At 58.1% G+C, this 14,975-nt stretch overlaps 2 protein-coding genes across 3 annotated transcripts; one reads left to right on the top strand and one right to left on the bottom strand.

Annotated features, from left to right (window-relative positions):
* The first annotated feature begins 214 nt into the window (after nucleotides 1-214).
* On the top strand, nucleotides 215-9,456 carry SMCR8 (SMCR8-C9orf72 complex subunit). The gene is made up of 2 exons (XM_032703913.1): nucleotides 215-2,673; nucleotides 4,677-9,456. The coding sequence occupies exons 1-2, from the start codon at nucleotides 314-316 to the stop codon at nucleotides 5,128-5,130; spliced, it is 2,814 nt and encodes a 937-aa protein (XP_032559804.1). The 5' UTR covers nucleotides 215-313; the 3' UTR covers nucleotides 5,131-9,456.
* On the bottom strand, nucleotides 9,329-14,851 carry SHMT1 (serine hydroxymethyltransferase 1). Of its 2 annotated transcripts, none has more exons than XM_032703914.1 (12): nucleotides 14,746-14,851; nucleotides 13,763-13,877; nucleotides 13,333-13,478; nucleotides 12,913-13,028; nucleotides 12,664-12,824; nucleotides 12,414-12,495; nucleotides 11,982-12,194; nucleotides 11,598-11,714; nucleotides 11,209-11,331; nucleotides 10,837-10,953; nucleotides 10,542-10,652; nucleotides 9,329-10,184 (listed from the first exon to the last, which is right to left on the bottom strand). In XM_032703914.1, exons 2-12 carry the CDS (start codon nucleotides 13,853-13,855, stop codon nucleotides 10,015-10,017), a joined length of 1,449 nt encoding a protein of 482 aa, XP_032559805.1. In that variant the 5' UTR covers nucleotides 13,856-13,877; nucleotides 14,746-14,851; the 3' UTR covers nucleotides 9,329-10,014. The 2 variants fall into 2 exon arrangements, with proteins under 2 accessions (XP_032559805.1, XP_032559806.1); XM_032703915.1 differs by lacking the exon at nucleotides 14,746-14,851 and adding an exon at nucleotides 14,014-14,619.
* Between the last annotated feature and the right edge of the window lie 124 nt (nucleotides 14,852-14,975).

Below are 14,975 nucleotides of genomic sequence, written 5' to 3' on the forward strand. Positions count from 1 at the left end.
CCCTGGATCGGTAACGACAAAGGACGACCACGGTAGAAATATCAGCCACGGGCGAGGGGGAGGTGGCGGCGGTGTCGCTTCCTGCCGGCGGGGTCGGAGGCCGCGCGTCATGTGACCCCAAGATGGCTGCGGGGCCGTGAGGAGGCGGCTCCGGCCATGGCGGCGGCGTGAGCGGGACACGGGGCTGCGGCGGCGGCGGGGCCGGGCCGGGGCGGCGGCCTGAGGGCGACACGGGGCTGCGGCGGCGCCTCCCGCGGCGGGAGGGGACCCGGGGCGCGGCGCCGCTCCATGTCGGCCCCGTCCTGCGGGAAATATGATCAGCGCCCCTGACGTGGTGGCCTTCACCAGGGAGGAGGAGCTGGAGGATGATCTGTACCGCGAGCCGCCCCTGCCCGAGGAGTACTCGGTGCCGCTGTTCCCCTTCGCCGGCCACGGCGCCAACCCCTGGGCCAAGGTCGCCGGCTCCAAGTTCACCCGGGACTTCATCCTCATCTCCGAGTTCTCGGAGCAAGTGGGGCCCCAGCCCCTCCTGACCATCCCCGATGACGCCAAGGTGTCGGGCACCTTCGATCTCAACTATTTCTCCCTGCGGATCATGTCTGTGGATTACCAGGCATCCTTCGTGGGGCACCCCCCTGGCTCTGCCTACCCAAAGCTGAACTTTGTGGAGGATTCCAAGGTGGTTCTGGGGGACTCCAAGGAAGGGGCCTTCGCCTATGTGCACCACCTGACCCTGTATGACCTGGAAGCCCGTGGCTTCGTGAGGCCCTTCTGCATGGCCTACATCTCTGCTGACGAGCACAAAATCATGCAGCAGTTTCAGGAACTCTCTGCTGAGTTCTCCAAAGCCTCCGAATGCCTCAAGACAGGGAACCGGAAAGCCTTTGCCAACGAACTGGAAAAGAAACTGAAAGACCTCGACTACACCAGGACTGTCCTGCACAATGAGACCGAGGCGCAGAAGAGAGCCAATGACAAGGGGTATTACACGACCCAGGCCATCGAGAAGGCCAACGAGCTGGCCAGCGTGGAAAAGTCCATCATCGAGCACCAAGACCTGCTGAGACAAATCCGGTCCTATCCCTACAGGAAGCTGAAGGAGTCAGAGTTCCACCCCTACGAGCCGGAGTGTGCACTGGGTCGGGCCGATGCGGGCTGTGATCAGGACCCGGCTCCTTCTGACCCTGCAGAGCCCGGTGAAATGCACCTTTACACCCACATCCCATCCTACACCCCCAAGCTCATCAAAGCCAAGTCTGCCAAGTGCTTTGACAAGAAGCTGAAGACGCTGGAGGAGCTCTGTGATGTTTATTTTTTCACCCAAACCCTTGACCAGTTGCACCATATCGAGAGGACTTTCCGAGGTGACGTGTGTTACCTCCTGACAGAGCAGATTAGCCGGGCACTCCTGAAACAGCAGAGTGTCACCAACTTCCTCTTTGAGGATGTGTCTTTTCTGGATGAAAAACCTCCTGAAAAACAGTACAGAGGCTGCCAGGGGCTTGGCCAAGATGCCATGGATGGAAAGTGTTTGGAAGAGTCCCTCACCCCTAAAGTGGTCGTCAGCCTGGGCTCCTACAAGTCTAGTGTGGAGTGTGTGCCCATCAAGATGGAGCAGGAGATGGAGGACTCCGAAGAACCCAAAATGTCCGAGTCCGTGACGTCCGAGGCCCAGGAGAACCTGGACTATCTGGATGCAGACATCAAAGGCAGCATCAGCAGCGGGGAGAGCATCGAGGTGCTGGGCACGGAGAAGTCGGGGTCAGGGCTGACCAAGTCGGAGAGCCAGGCCAGCCTGCCTGTCATGCCCAGCCCCCAGGCGGGCCGGAGCAAGGTGGGCAGCCGGCGCACGGTCAGCGAGGACAGCATCGAGGTGCTCAGCACGTGTCCCTCCGAGTCCCTCATCCCGGAGGATTTCAAGGCGAGCTACCCAAGTGCCATTAACGAGGAGCCCTACACGGACAACTACGCAGACAACGACGACGAGCACGGCCTTCGCTTCGCCCCCAGACTGAGCCCGGGCGTCGCCGACGAGCAGGACGACGTCTCAAAGCAGGAGAGCTTGGTGCAGGTCGATGCTGCCTGTTGTATCGGGAAGGAGAGCCCCAACTTCCTGGAGCCTCTGCCCGAGCTGGGGCAGAAGCCGTGCGAGGAGGACGGCGTGGTGCGGATCCCACCGCAGCCGTACCGGGCGGCCGAGCAGGGGCTGCGCGGGGGCTTCCCTGCCCAGGACGGCGTCCCGGGGGGGCTCCTGCCCTACGAGCTTGACTCACGCTACCTGTCGGGCAGCAGGGAGGTCAGCAAGAGCAGCCTGGACGAGTGCTCGGACTCCACGAGCTACATCAGCAGCGCCGCCTCCACGTGCTCCGACAGGACCCCTTCTCCCGCCCATCCCGCCTGCCAGGCTGGAGAGAGGCACAGGAAGAGGGCCGGGCAGAACGCGCTGCGGTTCATCCGGCAGTACCCCTTCGCCCACCCCGCCATCTACTCCCTGCTCAGCGGGAGGACCCTGGTGGTGCTGGGGGAGGACGAGGCCATGGTCAAGAAGCTGGTGACGGCGCTTTCCATCTTCGTGCCCAACTGCGGCATGTACACCAAGCCCGTCAAGCACTGGGTCACCTCCCCTCTGCACCTGGTGGATTTCCAGAAGTGGAAGTTGATCGGACTCCAGAGGTAAATCCAAGGATCTGTTTGCTTTAGTGGTGTCGAGGTGTGTGGTAAGAACTTCCACCTCAAAGAGGAAGGGGTGTGCAGGGGAGGTCTCTAATTAACCTACACGGCTGCCACGAATTTCTGCTTGTGGGATTTATTTTGGAAAAGGGGTAGATTTGTCTCTTTATGTCCAACCTCACTCGAAAGTTAATATTTAAAAGTCTGCTGGGTGTTTGCTGCCTGCCTCAGGTGAGTTATTTGGCCAGGAGGTTTCCTTCTGGTTTAGGTCTTTGCCTGGCAAAGTGGAGAACAAACACCTGAGTCCTGCTGGGTTCCTGGTCGATCTGATACAAGTATTCCCGGAGTCCCTTGTGTGCTCTGCTTTCCCATCTCCTGCTGGAACCCTTCTGATGTTTCTAGCTGGACTTTTGGGGTTTAAATGGTGCTTTGCTGTGGGGGAGAGTTTTTCCTCGTGGACCCTAATGAAGAGTGCTGAGATCCGTAGGTCAGAAATTGGAGTGCAGCACCTTGGGCTGTGCTGGTGAGTAAAAAAGGCCCTCAGAGCTGTGCAGGTGCAGTGTTGGGATTGCTGGAAACCTCTGCTTGGGGCGAGGACCATCCCAAAACCAAGCACCCCTTCCCAACACCCAGTCCTGAACTGTGGCTTCACAGCTCATTATTAGCAAACAGTGATTGCTCAACCCAAGATTTCAGCCCTGCCTTTGTTGCTGTTATGACAAGGATTTTTTCGTGTGTTAGCAGGACGTGTTTGGGTGCAGGTGTGACAGGGAATGGCCACTGCTGTTACCAGTGTGGAAAACATGAGTCAGTGGCAGCCCAGTGCTCAGAGCCGGGCTGGAATAGCTCCTGAAAGAGTGTTTCTGAGCAGTGTGGAACTTAAGCCACAGAAAGCTGCTTTCTGGGCTGCGGAGTATTGCATTGCTGGGGGTTGTGGATGGTGAAATTACCCAAAGCTGTGAGTTTACCCTCATTTCTGTGCTCGTGAGGCGGGATGACAGCTCTGCAACAGCTGCTCACGAGCTCTCTGTCTGTCAGTGAGGTTTTTAAAAGCCCAAAGTGTTTACTCGTTGCTCAATGTTTGTGGTTAGATGCAATTTTTATAAACAGAAATCTTTTTTTAAGCACTGCCTGTAACGTGTGTCAGTCATTTCAGCTCTCCTCTGTGGAATGTTAATTAAGTGTTGGGTTTAATGTGGGTGCTCTCAGCAAACCATTTGTACGAGGGCTCTGGGAAGGAACTTACAGGCTAAATAATTTATTCTGGTAAGGATCCTGCCTCTCCTAAGGCCAGGTGCTGCCTGGGCATGGGGCAGCCCTTACACCAGTTGGGGCTCCCAGTTGGAGGCTGGGAGCTGTCTCAGCCCAGTGACTGTCACCACAGAGACAGAGAATGGAGGAGCTGAAGGTTTTCGTAGGCTCGTGATTTGCATTTAAATAACATCAGGCTAAGCTTGGTGTGTTGTGGGTTTGCACCTGAGTGACAAATGGACAGGCTCTGCCAGGGAATATTCTGGTTTTATTCTCCTTTCTAAAGGAAAGGTGGAAGGTTCTGCTCCACTCAGGGCTTTGACCACCTCAGAGCAGCGCCATCCCAAAGTGATATGGGGGAAAGAGGAGCTCATGGAAAGAGGGGTCTGGTTTGGGTTTCTGTGTCCCTGTTGTCACATCCAGAAGCTTCCAGCTGCTGTAGGGTTTGTGTCTGTTCACCAGAGATGTCCTATCACTCCCTGTCTGTGTTGCTGAGGAAGGAAGCTGACCCTGAGTGGGGTGGTTTACGCAGTAGCACACACATAGTGCAGATCAGGGCACATGGGGGCCAGGGAATCGAGGTCTGTTTGGGATCTGGCAGGCTGGAGAGGCTGTTTGTCCCCTCTCTTCCATGCTAGACTTCGTTCTCCCGCAGAGGCTCTCACACCAGCTCATGAACTAGAGGGAAGGAGCATGAGATGCAGGGCACAGACACAGCTCCCCTCCAGCCGTGACCTCTCCCCTTGCTGTTCCAGGACGGTGTCCCCCGCGGGGGTGAACGTTCTGCACGCCCTGAGCCGGTACAGCCGCTACCTGAGCATCCTGGACGCCGACAGCAAGACTCTGCGCTGCCCCCTCTACAAGGGCACCGTGGTGGCCCGGCTGGCCGACCACCGCACCCAGATCAAGCGGGGCAGCACCTACTACATGCACGTCCAAAGCATCCTCACCCAGCTGTGCTCTAAAGCCTTCCTCTTCACCTTCTGCCATCATTTGCACCTTCCCATCAGCGAAAGGGAACCGGAGGAATCCGTCGTGAACCGCAGGATGAACTTCCTGAAGCTTCAGCTGGGCCTCGCCAATGAAGATGTCAAAATCGTGCAGTATTTGGCCGAGCTGCTGAAGCTGCACTACATTCAGGAACCGGGGAGGGGGGGGAGCCCCCTGCTCAGATTTGACTATGTCCCCAGCTTTTTGTACAAAATCTAGCCTTGCCCAGGCCGTGTGCCTGCGTGCTCGGAGTCTGACAGAGCTCATCCGTGCTTGACATTGCCGCTGTCTGCAGTAGCTCTCACGCGCCGGGAAGGGGCCGAGGGGTTTGTGTCTCTGCTCCGCAGAAATCCATGTCTGCGGGAGCCGATTCCTGGGTGTTCCCTGTGGCCAAGAGCGTACGTGTTCCATCACATAAACCATTGGGCACTCTGTAAATTTTAGAAGGGGCACTGTTAACTTTTAAAGAGGATCCTGGCAGCACCCCAGGGGGATTGTGGCATGGAGAGAGGTGGGCTGTCTCGGGGATCAACACTTACTAGTGTGCAGCCCCCGGAATAACACAGTGCTCCGCACGCTTGTGCCAGAGCCCTGAATGCTGCCAGTCCCTTCCGTGGAGCCAGGGCAGAGACCAGAGGGGAGATGTCAAGGCCACGTGAAGTTTTTAATCCACTGGTGTGTCATGTGAGTGTAGCTCGGAGCTCCCTGGCAGGGTGGCAGCTTGCAGGTACCCATCTGTGCGCAGCCGTGTGGATGGTGTCCCTTCCTGCATTTTCTGAGTTTCCTGGCACTTCCCAGGACAGGTTGTCCCTGGGTGGGTAGGAGCACAGTGAAGGCATATGTGCTTATCTCCAGAAAGTGTTTGCCAGTTTCCCCCAACTCTGTTAAAATCAGGAAGGTGGAAGCACTCCCTAATGCTGGGCCCCGAGGCACCGGCTGCCATGAATGTAGAGCACTGTGCCTTGTTCATTTGTCACGTCCTATTTGCTGGGCGACCTCTGAGAAGGCTGGAGGGAGACTGGGATTCCTCAAAGCATGTGATGTCAGGGGTGGCTTTTAAAGGAGAGAAGGGAACTGAATGAGGGTGAGTGCCCTCATTTTTACGTGCTTTTTGTGATGGGGAAGTGATGCGATTCAGCTGGAGCTACGCTGTGAAACAGCAGGCTGTTAGCACAGGCTGCCTGGCTGGTGAGGTACTAGTGCTCAGGAGAGATCAGGGATGAATGTACTGGATTCCACGTTGTATCTGTAATAGTTTATTTTTTTTTTGTTTGTTGGGGAGTTGACGTTTGTGCTTTGTGGTAAAACAAGGCTGGCGTTGCTGTGTGCCGCTCCTGGCTGAGCCGTTGCCGTGTCACAACTACCTCTCCTGGGGCTCCTGGATGGCTCTGGACAGGGCAGAACTACTGCTCTCTGAGCCTGGATACTGAGAACTTCTCCTTTTAAAGCTTCTGTGCCATAAAGGATGTGCCACCAGTGTGGTGACACTCGCAGATTGTTCCTGTCAGTGCCGAAAGTTTTGTGCCCGGGCACAGCGCTTCCCTCCGGAGTCTCATCGGAGATGCTGAGCCCAGGCTGCTCTGCCCAGTGCCATGTGGCAGTAGCAGCCCCCGTGGTCCTTCTGAGCCAGAAAAGCCTTGCTAGGAAAGATAATCTTGGTTTTATTTCTTTTTAACGCTGATTTTGGGGCGAGAACAGCTGAGATCGTACAAGAGCTAATGCGTTGTTTGGTTTGTTGCTTTTTTTTAAACCTCTGTTTGGTGACGATGTGAGGCAGCGCTGGAAATGAATGTGATCTTCCTTCTGAGCCTGGGAAGTTTCTGTGTACAGCCTGGGGTTCCCCAGCGTGGCTGAAGCCTCGCTGAGACTTGCTGTGAGACCTGCACTGCTCCAAAACCCGTGTCCCAAAGGCAGGGAGGCTCCCTGGGGAGGCTGTTGTCTGGAACCAGCTCTACAGTACTGCTGCCACCTCTTCCTCTCCCCTGGAAAGGGCTCTCTGGGGTATAGGCCAACAGTGCAAAAAGGCTGGTTTTAAGGTTATTGCTGTTTCTGGTGGCTCAGCTGAGCCAGTTGAGCTTGTGGTACTCTCCAAAGGGATTTCCCAGGCCAGAGGTTGTTTGTGATGGTATTTTAAAGTCAGAATTGAAAGCAGTGTGGTGTGGCCTTTGCTTAAGGTGAGCTGTATGTCTCTCTTGTGGCTGCTCACCTTTAAAGCACATTTAAAGCCTTTTTCTGTCCTACCTTTGCCCTCCTGTCGCATGTGAACTGGGTCTGCTGGTGAAAGGCCTCTGTGTCCATCAAATTGTCTGCTTCCTGAAGTGACTCAAGGTGTTGATCCATGTGCACCCAAACTCCCTGGGGGAAGAGGCATCTCAGCAAATGAGTAATGCAGGTGCCACTAGACAGATGAAAGCTCCCAGTGTCCTGCTCTGGAGCTATGGTCAGAGCAGGAGCTTGTTTCCTGATGAAAAACAACCCGGTGCTGTTTGGGTTTGAGAAGGGGGGGAGGGAGGAACTTTTTTCCTGTTGACTCACTCACCATCTTCCTCCAGGCTGACAGCGCAGAGCGGGAGGATGATTAGTGGTGGCTCATCTCTTAGTCACAGTGGTCTCGACCTCTGGTGTTCAGCTGTGCTCACAAATTGATAAATAACTCACTTCTCATTGCTCCCTCTGTCAAACCTGTAGTATCTGATTTTCAAGGCTGTGTTGAGCAATACTTGCACTACCACCTGTCTGACCTGCTTCACCTCTGCACCACAAAGCAGCTCTGATTTGGGAGGATGCCCCGGGGGCTTGGCTGGGACATCATCCCATTCCAAATGGGAGCTCAGTGGTTATCTGCAACTGGGACCTGTGGAGAAACATGCCCTGGAGTGCTTGTCCTCCTCTTGGCCGTGTAACCTCTGAGCTTGGACTGGAAAAGTGGGAGTTACACCTGGCTGTGGCACCTCAGTGCAGCCAGAGCCCAGCCTGCCCTCACTGCTTGTGGTGGCAGAAATGGGGGGGTTCCGAGCGCAGCTGATGCTTGGGGGCTGAATTCCTCTTTCCTCAGTGATTCCTCTGCCTGACCTTCTGCTCCTGTACAGTACAGATCCCTGTATCGGCACTTTAGGACTTTTCCCCATCTCGCTGTGGTACCTCACCCGTTTCTGATATTCACAGACTTACAACAACTCACCACCTTTGCACTGACAGCCCCCGCCATGAGTCCTGGCACATGTGTCGTCGGCTTGCCCGAGCCGTCCTTCCACCAGGAGCAGGGCAGGTTCCTGGCACTGCCATCCTCACCAGCCTTTCAGCTGCCAGAGCCAGCGGTGCCCTGGCCTGGCCCTCGCCTGCTTCCGTGAGTGCTGCCAGCCCAGCATGTCCCCTCCTCCCGCACGGCCGCGCCGGCTCCCTCCTCGCTGCCGGGGAGAGGAGGTGTTAAACCTGACCGAGAATTCATCAGAGCAAAGTCCCCCCGGGGCGGGAGGAAGGGCTCCCGTTTCCCACTCCTCCCGACTGCCAGCCCCTGCTCTGCTCTCCACTAACCTGCCGCTTCCAGCTCCCACCCGAGGAGGGTCAGCCATAGCTGTAGGTGATCTTAACCCTACACAGGTTTCATTTCTCAGAGAACTGCTCAGATCTCCTTTCATCTGGTAGCAAGCCCTTCAGGGCAGCTCCACAGCTGCCTTGCCTTGGCAGGGAGGTGCTGCCTATACTCTAGCAATATTCACCGTGTTGGGAGGGGTAGGAGAGGCACTCCAGGGGCAGGAGCTGATGGCTCTGTGCCCTCAGGCCAGTTCTTAGGTTTTCATTGAGTGTGGGGATCCCAGAGCCCCCCGGTCTGGTGGTGGGTGACACCCCATGCTGCAGATTCCGCTGCAGATTCCGGGGAGCTGGGCAGGCCCCCGGGCTCGTAGCAGTGCTGTGAGAAGGCTCCTCTAACAGGGTGTGATGGGAATTCAGGGAGCTCCCCAGGCTGCAGGAGAACACCTGCCCCAGAGCACAATGTCAGAGCCCCAGACTGCACCTGATAGCGGAGGGGCCACAAACCCAGCGCCTGCTGCTCCCCGAGATGGATTTAACTGGAAGGCAGAAACAGGGTACCCGGCCCTGCCGGCGGCACCGCCGCTGGCACGGGGATGGGGCTGGGCTCGGAGCTGCCTCTGAGGGCTGCCAGGAGGCTGTGATGAATTCTCATCTTGTTTTAAAGCACTGTATCCTATTCCTGCATGTTGAGTTCCGTGTGTGTGCCTGTGCGTGCCGAATGCTTGCGTCCGTAGTTAGAGCGAGTGTGAGCGGGAGAAATCCAAGAAGCATGTCTTAGTGTCGTGCTGTAAGTGTTACTGCACAAGACTTTAACAGATGTTAATAACACCAAATGACTAGTCTGAGAAATGTACTTTTAAAAAAAAAAAATTATTTATTTGGGTTCAGATATTTTTGAAATACAAAAAAAAAAAAAAAATCGGTTGTATTTTTTAAAGCTTATAATTCTTGTCATACATTGTGGTTAAATTCTTAATTTTACCGTGCTTATTAAAAAATGGTTCAACCTAAGCTTTGTGCTCAGAGGTCTGAGAAAAATACCTGAGGCTCTGGCTAGGATGGGAGGTAATCCCAGGAGGGATGTTAGGGACAAGGCCTGGCCTTGTCAGAGCCTGCAGAGGAGATGGGAAGGCACATAGGATGAAGGGGAATCCTTGAGGCTGAAACCAGGGGGGCTTTTAGTGGTTGTGAGTTCTTTTGTGCAGCTGGACCCTCCATCCCTCCCGCTGCTGTGGGCAGTGTGTCCAGGGAATGTGGACAGACCGGCCTCATGTGCTGCTCCCACAGGCAGTAGGAGCTGGGTGGCACCTGGCTCTGAGGTGAGGGTGACCTGGTGCTCGGTCCCAGTGGTGACACTGAGTGGTGAAGAGCTGGTGTCCCTACAGGGGCTGTGCTCAGGGGTCCCTGTGCCCCACACGGGAGGGAGAGGGGAGTAAGAGGCAAAGGATGAGCTGCTGCTGCAGTTCCAGCAGGGAGGTGCTGGGAGAAGGCACTGGGGTGTTGGGGTGTGAGCGTGCCGTGATCCCAGGTCCTCCCAGGGTTCCGGGAGCAGAGCACGGGTGTCTCCCCTTACAGGACAGGCAGCCCTGGGAGTGGGAAGGTGGCTGCAAAGGCTTCCACCTCTTCCTTCAGTGCCTTCAGCTCCGCACGGTATTTGTCCTCCTCCAGTTTCTCCTTGAATTCCTTCAGCGTGGCCTTGGGGCTCATGTCCTTCTGCACGCGCAGCGTCAGCTCGATCCCTGCCAGTGTGGGAGTTGCCTTGGTCAGCCCTCGCAGCTGCTGCATCCCACAGCTCTCCCAGCCCTGCTGCTCCCCAGGACACAGCCCTGCTCCCTCCCTCCCTCCCATGTGAGGGACTTGCTGCCCTGGGAAACCAGTGTGGGATGCCTGAGGACAACTGGGACAAGACTGCGAGGGACAGGGAAGGGTTTGGCTGGTCTCAGCTGTGGCCACATGTCCTCTCCCACATCCAGGTGTGCAGGTGGAATGGTTATTCCTCACTTGTGGGTGTGCTCCCTTGCCAGCCAGTGCCTCCTTATCCAGGGGAGCTGCCCTGGCCCAGGATGCTGCTGGAGCTGAATCCCAGCCCTGCTCACCTTTGTGGATGTACTGAGCCACCTTGCGGAAGTCGTCCTGCTGGAAGCCGCGGGAGGTGAGCGCGGGTGTCCCGAACCGCAGCCCGCTGGGGCGCAGGGCACTGACATCACCTGCACCAGGACAGGGCACACGTGACCAAACCCGGCACTGAAACCACCGGGTGTGGTATTTCAGCCTGGTTCCCAGCGTCAGGGGTGGACTGAGAGCTGGGAGCTCTGTGGGAAGCTCTGCACAGGCCACGGGAGATCCCCAGCATGTGGGGCAGGACATGGCAGAGCTGGTGGGATCCCTCACCGGGGCAGGTGTTCTTGTTGCAGGCGATGGAGCAGATCTCCAGCACCCGCTCGGCCCGGCCGCCGTCTGTGCCTCTGCTGCGCAGGTCCAGGAGGATCAGGTGGTTGTCAGAGCCCCCTGCAAGGAGAGGGGTTTGGTGGTGATGTGCAACTGGGGAAATGCTGCTCCCACAGGAGACATCAGCTAAGAGTCTTGGGATTGCACGAGGGCCTGCCGCCAGTGTGGGGGGCTAAAGGGGGCCTGACCTTGGGAAATGGAGCTGCTTCAGAACAAGTTTGTGGATGTCCTGAGGAATCATGCTTGCAGAGCTCTTCCCATTGTGCCCTCCTGGCCTGGCTCGGACCCCATCCCACTGCCGAGACCCCTCCTCACCTGTGACGATGTCGTAGCCCATCTCCATCAGCGCTGATGAGAGGGCCTTGCAATTGGCCACCACCTGCTGCTGGTAAGCCTTGAACTCGGGGGTCATGGCCTGGCGCAGTGCCACGGCGATCCCTGCGGTGGGAGGAGGCTGGGGTGAGCTTTTGGGGGATGCCAGCACAAGTCATCTTGGAAGCTGAGCAAACTGATGGACAGTCCCTTCCTTTCCCACATCCAGGCTGGTGACATTGCCAGGAGCCAAAATGGAGGATGGACAAGCCTGGTCACTCCTCGGGCAATGACGGATCACCTGGCTGCCCTTTGCTGTGGTATGTCCGGGCTGTTGCCGGGAGTCAGAGCCCTGCCAGGACACCTTTGCCACACTGGAGCTGTGTGCATACCTGCAATGGCGTGGTTGTGTGGGCCTCCCTGCAGCCCCGGGAAGACCGCCTGGTTGATGAGGCTCTCCAGGTTGTAGAGTGTCTCCTTGCCTGTCTTGGGGTCCACGCTGCGGGTGCCTGCAGGAGGGGAGGGCAGGGTCGCTCATCAGGCAGCACGGCCACCCTTCTCCCTCCCACGAGCTGCTTTCACCCCCAGCCACTCAGAGCGGGTATGGTGGCTGCTCCTCTTCAAATCTGAGCCAGGGTCGGCCCAGGGAAGCTCCCCAGATGTTCCCAGGATCTTTCTTCCCTCCCTCCTTCCCACCTAGAGTGGGAAGGAGCGTTAACTTGCACCCCCCAGCCTGAGGGCAGCGTTTCTCCCGGCAGCGCAGCCGGGCCGGGCACCTTTGCGGTAGAAGATCATGCCGGCCCTGCAGCCCCGCAGGGTCTTGTGGGTGGTGGTGGAGACGACGTCGCAGTGGTCGAAGGGCGAGGGCACCACGCCGGCGGCCACCAGCCCGCTGATGTGGGCCATGTCGGCCATCAGGTAGGCGCCGTTGGCATCTGCAATCTTCCGCATGCGGGCGTAGTCCAGGTTGCGGGAGTAGCAGCTGACACCTGCGGGGGGATGGGATGAGGAGGAGGCAGGAGCAGATGCACCAGGAATCGGACAGCCCCGGCTCCAGCCCTGCAGCTGGGACAGCACACAGGGTGGATGTGCTGGAGGTCTCCCCCTGGTGCTGCAGCATCCGTGGGATTACTGGAGTGCTACTGGATTCTGGGAGCCCCCCCCAGCCAGGTGTGTCAGCAGGGAGGTCGGTACAGGTGTGCCCTTACCTGCTATGATCAGCTTGGGGTGGAAGAGCCGGGCGTTATTCTCCAGCTGGTCGTAGTCGATGTAACCAGTCTTGGGGTTGACCTGGGAGAGGAAGAGGAAGGTTCAGCCCCCTTGGTGTGGTGAAGAGCAGCTGCAGCGCTGTCCTGCAGGACACAGTGCCGGGAGCCCCATGCCAGAATGTTTAACTTTAAGGGGCACCAACACTTATGTTGGCCACATCCTGGCTGCAGCTGGAGCAGCTCCCTGTACCTTGTACGGCATGGACTCAAAGAAAACAGAGGTGGCAGAGATCTTCTTCTTGTCCGTCATGAACCCATGGGTGAGGTGGCCTCCGTCGGGCAGGTCCAGCCCCATGATCCTGCCGTGGGGCTCCACCAGGGCCGTGTACACCGCAAAGTTTGCGGGTGACCCTGCAGTGAGAGCCCACCACGTGGCTGTGAGTGCTGGGGCACACAGAGACCAGGGCAACTGTCCTGGCTCTGCTGAGCACCCCGTTACCTGAGTAGGGCTGGACGTTGACACCCCACTTCTGGGGGTCGAGCCGGTAGGCCTCCAGGGCTCGCTTCTGGCACAGTCTTTCCAGCTCATCCACAAACTCCGTCCCGCCGTAGTACCTGTGGTGAAGGATGGGGCAGGGAGTAAAAGCAAACTCCTTACCCAGAACAGTCCCTGTGACCAAGATGGGGAGAACCTGGGGTGGTGCCCTGTTTGTGGCAGCCACAGCACTCTTGACCCTGCTGAGATTGTCCCACGTGTGGCCAAGGACAGAAGCCAAGAGGGTCAGATCCTGCCCTGGAAGAGCTTGGCTGCCAGCACACAGACATCACCTCCTGCCCAGAAGTGAGGCCTGGCAGGGTGGGTGGTCCCTCCCCCTCCCTGTCAGGGTTTAGGTTGGTGGGACTCGGCCCAGCCCTGTACCTCTGTCCCGGGTAACCCTCGGAGTATTTGTTGTTCATGCAGGATCCCAGGGCCTCCAGGACCGCTCGGCTCGCAAAGTTCTCCGATGCAATCAACTCCAGCCCCAGCCTCTGCCGCTGCTTCTCCTTCTTGATGATGCTGTGCACCTTTGGGAGAGGGGAGAAACAGCTTCACCCATGACAGCTCTCATGGAGACATGGGTGCTCCACCATAAGGTCTGCACCCTTGGAGGGGACAGGGCATGGAGAGGGGCCTGGAAAGGTGCTGAAGGGAGACAAGATCCCTTCTTGGTGCAGCTGATCCCATAGACAGGGCACAGAGGATGGATGGGTTCTATCAGCTCAGCCTTGGACCTTGGCATGTCCCTGGCCCAAGGAGTTCAGCATCCTCAGCATCCCTGGCTGGGCAGGCTCCAGAGGGGGGGTCTCACCTCCGGGTCGTTGGTGTCAAGTGGCTCCATCACCATCTTGTTATGGGAGGCCCAGAGCTCGGCGGTGGGGAGGCCCTGTGTTGAGTTTGCCATGTTCCTGCTGGGGCTGAGTCACCTGCCAGTGGAGAGGGGAGTCTGTGGGATCTGTGGGATGGCAGTGGGGCTGGTCCCCATGTCCTGCCTGCTCCCATCCCACATCTTCCCCGGGAACACAGAGGGACCGGCCATGGGCTGTTGGGAGAGGGAAACACATGAGCTCTGCCTCTGCTTGGCTCCACGTGACGGCCAGGCCTGGCAGCCCTCTGGGCTGGTTGATGTCACTGCTGCTCCCAGGGAGGAATAACAGCCCAGCTGCTGCCTTGGCAGAAAACAATGGATCTTTTTACTCATTAACCCTGCAAGGACATCGAAGGGCCGTGAGCAGGTTATTAAGCAATTCCACATGGTTTCCTTGTGCCAAGCTGCTGAAGTCCATTCGCTGTGGGCCTGCTGTGCTGCCCTCACTGGGCAGGGATACTCGGCTGCGATCCAGCTCGGGGCTGCACTGGCAGGGTGGGAATCCCCACTGCCAGAGGGGCTTTGCTGGGGAAAGGGCTGCGAAGGGAAGGGCAGAGTGCACTGCTCTGGCCCCGAGCAGGATGGCTGGGTCCTGCCTGTCCCCCCAGTGCATGTTACAGCACCCCCTGCTTTTGGCAAACCCACAGAAGGCTCGAGGAGCACAGAGCTCCTATTCCCCAGTCAGGATAAGAGCCCCATGCCCAACCTCGTGGTGGACACCAGTCCAGCCCTGGCAGCTCAGCTGCTGCAGGGGCGAACCCCAGCCCTGAAGCTCCATCCCCACCTGGCTCTGCACCTCCTGCATCCCGGATCTATCTCCTCCCACATCCCCGAGCGGCTCCCGGTGACGCGCCCACCTTGCGACTCGGCGCTGCCTGCCCCGCTCTCACCCTTGCCCTCCCTCCCCTGCCCCACACGGCTCCTACCGGCGCCGCACCGATCCCAGTTCCTATCCCGAACCCAGTCCCGATCCCGATCCCTGCCGCGGTAGAGCCCGCGCGCTCGCTACCATAGCCCGCCCGGCCCCGCCCCTCCGCATCTGGGCCAATCAGCGCCGCCCTCCGCCAGGCACGGCGGCGCTCCGGAAGCACCTGGGCCAATCAGCGCCGTGCTCCTCCCCCTCCCCGCACCCCATTGGCCCGCGCCGGGGGCGGGG

This window comes from Chiroxiphia lanceolata, chromosome 16, assembly GCF_009829145.1.
Source record: "Chiroxiphia lanceolata isolate bChiLan1 chromosome 16, bChiLan1.pri, whole genome shotgun sequence".
Classification (NCBI taxonomy): Eukaryota; Metazoa; Chordata; class Aves; order Passeriformes; family Pipridae; genus Chiroxiphia; species Chiroxiphia lanceolata.

What these genes read in the sequence shown, in the direction of transcription:
- SMCR8 (XM_032703913.1), top strand. Translation starts at nt 314, where the DNA reads ATGATCAGCGCCCCTGACGTGGTGGCCTTCACCAGGGAGGAGGAGCTG. An exon ending in AAGTTGATCGGACTCCAGAG is followed by an intron (nt 2,674 to 4,676) that starts GTAAATCCAAGG and finishes TTGCTGTTCCAG; the next exon opens with GACGGTGTCCCCCGCGGGGG.
- SHMT1 (XM_032703914.1), bottom strand. Translation starts at nt 13,855, where the DNA reads ATGGCAAACTCAACACAGGGCCTCCCCACCGCCGAGCTCTGGGCCTCC. An exon ending in TTGACACCAACGACCCGGAG is followed by an intron (nt 13,479 to 13,762) that starts GTGAGACCCCCC and finishes CCTCTCCCAAAG; the next exon opens with GTGCACAGCATCATCAAGAA. An exon ending in CATGATCTTCTACCGCAAAG is followed by an intron (nt 11,715 to 11,981) that starts GTGCCCGGCCCG and finishes CCCCTCCTGCAG; the next exon opens with GCACCCGCAGCGTGGACCCC.